Here is a 7,044-nt window from a genome sequence, read left to right as displayed (position 1 = left end):
TTAACCATAGAGAACAAACTGAGAGTTGCTAGAGGGAAGATGAGTGGCAGGATGGTTTAAATGGGTGATGGGTATTAAGGATAACATTTGTAGTGAGCACGGAGTGTTGTATGTAAGTGATGAATCACTAAATTCTATACCTGAAACTAATATTATACTGTATGTTAAATAACTGGAATTTAAATAAAAACTTGAAAAAAGAGAAAATAAATAATGTAAGGAAGGAAGGAAGGGAGGGAAGAAGGATTCAATGTTCAAAGAAGACTTCTCAAGGTAAGTACATGACAGAGAGAGATTTTCGAATAACGGAAAGAAACTGAGCAAAGTCAACATAAACTTGAAGTATTTGTAGGATTTGGGGATTGGCATGTAGTCTATCAAAGTTTAAGCATGAAATGCTAGGATACAGTGACCATATAATTTCTTGTCCAAACCAGGACCACTTTGAGTGGTTAGGAATTGGAAAGAAATAAAATGGAAAGAGAGGATAAGACCTAAATTTTACTTTATTAAATGCCATGCCACGAAATTTGAGTCCTACCCTCAACTTGATGGGAAAACATTGAAGATTATTAAGCAGTGCATTAAATTGTCTTCAAAATTATGCTCTAAGACAAATGTGATTTGAAAAATATTTGAAAATCAAATTTGAAAAAATTCATTTGAAAAAATTTGAAAAATTTCGTGGCAAAGCCAAGAAATAGGTGGATTTAGTTAATGGTATTTATTTATTTGTTTATTTATTTATTTGAGAGAGATGGGGCACAAGTAAGCGATGGGTAGAGAGAGGGGGAGAAGTGTGCCTCACCCAAAGTGAGGCTCGAGGTCACTCAATGCAGGACTTGAACTCACTAACTATGAGATCAAGACCTGAGTCAAAGTCAGATGCTTAACAGACAGCCACCAATGCACCCTAGCTAGGTGGTCTTTGAAAGACAGTAAGAATGGTGATAGAAAAGGCTGACATTGTAAATATTTCTGGATTTAAAAATAGAAGGCTTGTTTTGTCTGAGAATAGCGGGTAGATAGTAGACATGCTGAAGTGGCCTGGACAGAGTAGGAACTGAAGCATTTTGAGCTGTAAAGGAATTTTACCCAAGATGAAGTGGAAGAATACCTGAGAAGATCACAAAGATGCTGGTATATCATATGGTAGATAATGACACCATTATCCAAAAGACAAAACTCAGAAATGGAACCTATTTTGGCATGGGGTAAAGGCTGAAGTGATGAGCTTAGTCTTGGACATGGTGATTCAAACTGCTTGTGGAAGTTTCCAGCATACATTTAGAAGGAGGACTCAACAATTGTTAAATAGCTTTCTTATAAAATTAATTACTGGAAAAATTACCTTCATGTTGGCTATATTTGAGGTAATAAGAGTAGACATATTCTAAGAGAGAGAAAATGCTTCTCAAGAATTATGTAAAAACAGAGACATGGAAAGGAAATAGGTGACTCCATTGACTTTGGGAATTACAGGGTATTTGAGAAATGGAGGTTTCTTATTTTTCTTTTTCATGGGACAATTAAGTTAGACTTTCATGGCCACTATCCTTATCTCTCATAGCCATGTCCTACCTACACTTGTATTTCAAATTAAGATATCCAATTCACCAGGATACTAACCTAAGAGTAAAAAAAAACAAACAAAAAAAACTGATTTTTCATAACTCTTTGAGGTAGGTGTCAATAGCCTTATATTCTAGATGAGCATCTGAGCTTCAAGAGTAAAGTAAACCTCAGTAAGTTATAAGACTGGTATGGAAAGAGCTAAATTTGAACAAGATCTTCTTTGATATAATCATAATCTTCCCATTACGTATTGCCACACAAGATTAATGTAATGAGCAAACTTCAGTCCATCCTTCATCTAATGATAACTTGCTATCATAAGGTATGTACTCTGTCAAGCCTGGATGCATAGTAAAGAGATTGCATGAATATCATTGCTATCCCTGAATCTAGTTTTGTGTCATTTACATTTTGATATCTCTGTGCCTTGGTTTTTTTCTAGTTGATGTCAAAAAAATAATCACAGCTTGGTAATTGTGGCTTCAAAATTACATTTAGATTGCTCATAAAACTTTTAAAATATTACCATAATATAGTATTATTCAATAAATGGTATATTTTCATAGTTACAATTACTTAGATTTGTTCTGTTATGAATGTAACTATGTTCCAAATTTAATTTTCATTCTCAAAACATTCTGAATTAAATTTCTATTTCTTAATTCCTTCTCCTCAAGATAAACACCTCTGGATACATAGAGCTCCTCTATTGAAATAGTTATGCCAGTTTTCAACAATTCATATGTTGCCCCCAAATTTTTTATTCTTAATGGAATTCCTGGTCTAGAAAGAGTACCTGTATGGATCTCCCTCCCATTATGTATAATGTATACCATCTCTCTTTTGGGAAACCTTGGCCTTGTATACCTAATTCATCAGGAGGAGTCCTTACATCACCCAATGTATTTCTTTCTGGCCATGCTGTCTGTCATTGACCTCTTTACCTGCACCACTACTCTACCCAATGCACTCTGCATCTTCTGGTTCAATCTCAAGGATATTAACTTCAATGCTTACTTAGTCCAAATGTTCTTTGTCCATGGGTTCACAGATGTGGAGTTTGGTGTGCTCATGCTCATGGCTCTGGACCACTATGTGGCCATTTGCTACCCATCGCGATATGCTACCATACTCACTAACCCTATTATTACCAAAGCTGGGCTTGCCACTTTCCTGAGGGGTGTGTTGGTGATTATTCCTTTCCTATTCTTGGTCAAGCATTTGCCCTTCTGCCAAAGAAATATTATCTCCCATACATATTGTGGCCACATGTCAGTGGTGAAGTTGTCCTGTGCCAGCATCAAGATCAATGTCATCAATGGTCTGACAGTTGCCCTCCTGATTGGAGTGTTTGACATCTGCTGTATATCTGTGTCTTACACTATGTTCCTTCAGGCAGTGGTCAGTCTTTCACCAGCAGATGCTTGGCAGAAGGCCTTTAGCACCTGCACTGTCCGTAAATCTGCCACAATCATCACCTATGTTCCAGCATTCTTCACTTTCTTTACCCTCCATTTTGGGGTACACACCATTGCCCCTTCTCTTCACCTAATTGTGGCTAATCTTTATCTTCTTCTTCTTCCCCCAACACTGAACCTCATTGTTTATGGGATAAAGATAAAACAGATCAGAGACAGTGTCATAAAACTCTTTCAGGGTGAGAAAGATCCAAGTATTCAGGACAAATGAAATTAGTTGAAGATGAGTGAAAAACGACAAAGAAGGGACTCATGTGTGATATCATACATTAACTCATGTGTGGTATCATATATTCTCCAGGTCTATCCCAGAGTATCTTTTCTGCAATGATAGTAGGTAAATATATAGCTAATTCTGGATTTATAGCCCAGTACCTTTCCCTTATTTTTTCTCCACCAATTTTAATCAGGTAACTGATACGGGCTCATTAAAAATTTTCTCTAACGTATCCATGTAAGATATTTTCTTAAACTTTTGAGAGAGTTCTTAATTGTCTTTTCTATGTTTGTAACCCTCCTTTGGATAAGAAACAAAATGACTTTTCAGGACATTTTCCAGCCTGGGCCATCTTTGAAATTAAAACTCAGTTTATTAATTAGGCTGGTAATATGCAGATAAAACTGACCATCATGGATTTTAAAAGAATGGCATTTAATAAGCATGATATTGTAAAAAGCTTTGCAGACCAATTTACTCAAGAATAAAGAATGCTAATTCCTGGAAACATATACACTACCAAAACTGAAACAGGAAGAAATAGAAAATTTGAATAGACCCATAACCAGTAAGAAAATCAAATTAGTAATCAAAAATCTCCCAAAAAAACAGAGTCCAGAATTCCAGGGGAATTCTACCAAACATTTAAGGAAGAGTTAACACCTATTCTCTTGAAACTTTTCCAAAAAATAGAAATGGAAGGAAAACTTCCAAACTCTTTCTATGAAGCCAGCATTACTTTGATTCCAAAACCAGACAGAGACCCCACTAAAAAGGAGAACTATAGACCAATTTCCCTGATGGACATGGATGCAAAAATCCTCAACAAGATATAGCCAAACAGACCCAACAATACATTAAAAAAATTATTCACCATGACCAAGTGGGATTTATACCTGGGTTGCAGGGCTGGTTCAATATTCGCAAAACAATTAACGTGATTCATCACATCAATAAAAGAAAGGACAGGAACCATATGATCCTCTCAATAGATGCAGAGAAAGCATTTGACAAAACACAGCATCCTTTCTTGATAATAACCTCAAGAGTGTAGGGATACAAGGATCATACCTTGAGATCATAAAAGCCATGTATGAACGACCCAACGCTAATAGTATCCTCAATGGGGAAAAACTGACAGCTTTCCCCCTAAGGTCAGGAACCAGACAGTGATGTCCACTCTCACCACTGCTATTCAACATAGTATTGGAAGTCTTAGCCTCTGCAATCAGACATCACAAAGAAATGAATGGCATCCAAATCAGCCAGGAGGAGGTCAAACTTACACTCTTCGCAGATGACATGGTACTTTATATGGAAAACCCAAAAGATCCCACCAAAAAACTGCTAGAACTTATTCATGAATTCAGTAAAGTTGCAGGATATAAAACCAATGCACAGAAACCTGTTGCATTCCTATTCACCAAAAATGAAATGACAGAAAGAGAAATCAAGGAATCGATCCCATTTCCAGTTGCACCAAAAACCATAAAATACTTAGGAATAAATCTAACCAAAGAGGTGAAAAATTTATACACTGAAAACTATAGAAAGCTTCAAAGACATTGAAGAAGACACAAAGAAATGGAAAAAGATTCCATGATCCAGGATAGGAAGAAAAAATATAGTTAAAATGTCGATACTACCCAAAGCAATCTACATATTCAATGCAATCCCTATCAAAATAACACCAGCATTCTTCACAGAGCTAGAACAAATAATCCTAAAATTTGTATGGAACCAGAAAAGACCCCGAATAGCCAAAGCAATCTTGAAAAAGAAAACCAAAGCAAGAGGTGTCACAATCCCACATCAAGATATACTACAAAGGTGTAATCATCAAGACAGTATGGTACTGGTACAAAAACAGACACTCAGATCAACGGAACAGAATAGAGAACCCAGAAATGGACCCACAAATGTATGGCCCACTAATCTTTGACAAAGCAGGAAAGAATATCCAATGGCATAAAGACAGTCTCTTCAGCAAGTGGTGCTGGGAAAACTGGACAGCGACATGCAGAAGAATGAACGTGGACCACTTTCTTACACCATACACAAAAATAAACTCACAATGGATGAAAGACCTAAAGGTAAGACAGGAAGCCATCACAATACTTGAGGAGAAAGCAGGCAAAAACCTCTTTGACCTTGGCTGCAGCAACTTACTCAACACGTCTCCGGAGGCAAGGGAAACAAAATCAAAAATGACTACTGGGAGCTCATCAAAATAAAAAGCTTCTGCACAGTGAAGGAAACAATCAGCAAAACTAAAAGGCAACCCACAGAATGGGAGAAGATATTTGCAAATGACATATCAGATAAAGGGTTGGTGAGGATGCAGAGAACAAGGATCTCTTTTGCATTGTTGGTGGGAATGCAAGCTGGTGCAGCCACTCTGGAAAACAGTATGGAGGTTCCTCAAAAAACTAAAAATAGAACTACCCTATGACCCAGCAATTGCACTACTAGGCATTTATCCATGGGGTACAGGTGTTCTGTTTCGATGGGACACATGCACGCCCATGTTTATAGCAGCACTATCAACAATAGCCAAAGTAGGAAAGAGCCCAAATGTCCATTGATTGATGAATGGATAAAGAAGATGTGGTATGGGGCGCCTGGGTGGCGCAGTCGGTTAAGCGTCCGACTTCAGCCAGGTCACGATCTCGCGGTCCGTGAGTTCGAGCCCCGCGTCAGGCTCTGGGCTGATGGCTCGGAGCCTGGAGCCTGTTTCCGATTCTGTGTCTCCCTCTCTCTCTGCCCCTCCCCCGTTCATGCTCTCTCTGTCCCAAAAAAAAAAAAAAAAAAAAAAAAAAAGAAGATGTGGTATATATATACAATGGAGTATTACTCGGCAATCAAAAAGAATGAAATCTTGCCATTTGCAACTACGTGGATAGAACTAGAGGGTATTATGCTAAGTGAAATTAGTCTGTCAGAGAAAGATAAGTATCATATGAATTCACTCATACGAGGACTTTCAGATACAAAACAGGTGCACATAAGGGAAGGGAAACAAAAATAACATAAAAACAGGGAGGGGGACAAAATGTAAGAGACTCATAAATATGGAGAACATACAGAGGATTACTGGATGGGTTGTGGGAGGGGGTGGGCTAAATGGGTAAGGGGCATTAAGGAATCTACTCCTGAAATCATTGTTGCACTATATGCTAACTAATTTGGATGTAAATTTTAAAAATTAAATAAAAAAATTGAAAAAGACCAACCATCAAGCAATATTCTCACATAAATACACTTACCCTCAGAATAATTTGACAATCTGGGGTCAAAGGCAAAGAGGTCATATGTCATAAGTTCATCAATGTTTGGTCAAATGTTTTCCCAGTGGCATTATTTCACTATTTTACAGTAAGCTATAAAGATACAGTAAACTATGAAGATGCTCACTGACATGACAGACACTACACCAAGTGTTTTCTGGTATGTAGCAAATGTCATAATAAAATTTTTAAAGAAAAAAAAAAGAATAAAGAATGCTTACAATGTATAGGTTAGCCCTTCATGATAAATGCAATATATGACTCAACACACCTATGCTGTTTCTCGATATTGATTTATTTTTTCTCATTTGTTGATATCTTGTTTTTTCTCTATTGAATAAAATTACTTATTAAGAATACTATGGACACTATTAATAATGCTCACAACTACCAAGGGTGTGAAAATTTTTGGATATAGTCTCTCCACTATAGTCTCTCAATTCAGTAATATCTCTTTTCTGTCTCATTGATCATCAGTGATCTATCT

At 37.0% G+C, this 7,044-nt stretch overlaps 1 protein-coding gene across 1 annotated transcript; it reads left to right on the top strand.

Moving 5' to 3' along the window:
• The first annotated feature begins 2,295 nt into the window (after nt 1–2,295).
• LOC131486601 (olfactory receptor 52N5-like) lies at nt 2,296–3,264 on the top strand. Its single transcript, XM_058686508.1, has one exon. It carries the CDS (start codon nt 2,296–2,298, stop codon nt 3,262–3,264), a length of 969 nt encoding a protein of 322 aa, XP_058542491.1.
• Nucleotides 3,265–7,044: the final 3,780 nt, after the last annotated feature.

The sequence above is a fragment of the Neofelis nebulosa genome, chromosome 10 (assembly GCF_028018385.1).
Source record: "Neofelis nebulosa isolate mNeoNeb1 chromosome 10, mNeoNeb1.pri, whole genome shotgun sequence".
In the NCBI taxonomy this organism is placed as follows: domain Eukaryota; kingdom Metazoa; phylum Chordata; class Mammalia; order Carnivora; family Felidae; genus Neofelis; species Neofelis nebulosa.
Note: the sequence above shows the minus strand (reverse complement) of the source record. Positions and strands in the feature narration are given on the sequence as shown.

Bases quoted from the DNA above. Each gene is read 5' to 3' on its own strand.
- LOC131486601 (XM_058686508.1), top strand. From the start codon at position 2,296: ATGCCAGTTTTCAACAATTCATATGTTGCCCCCAAATTTTTTATTCTT.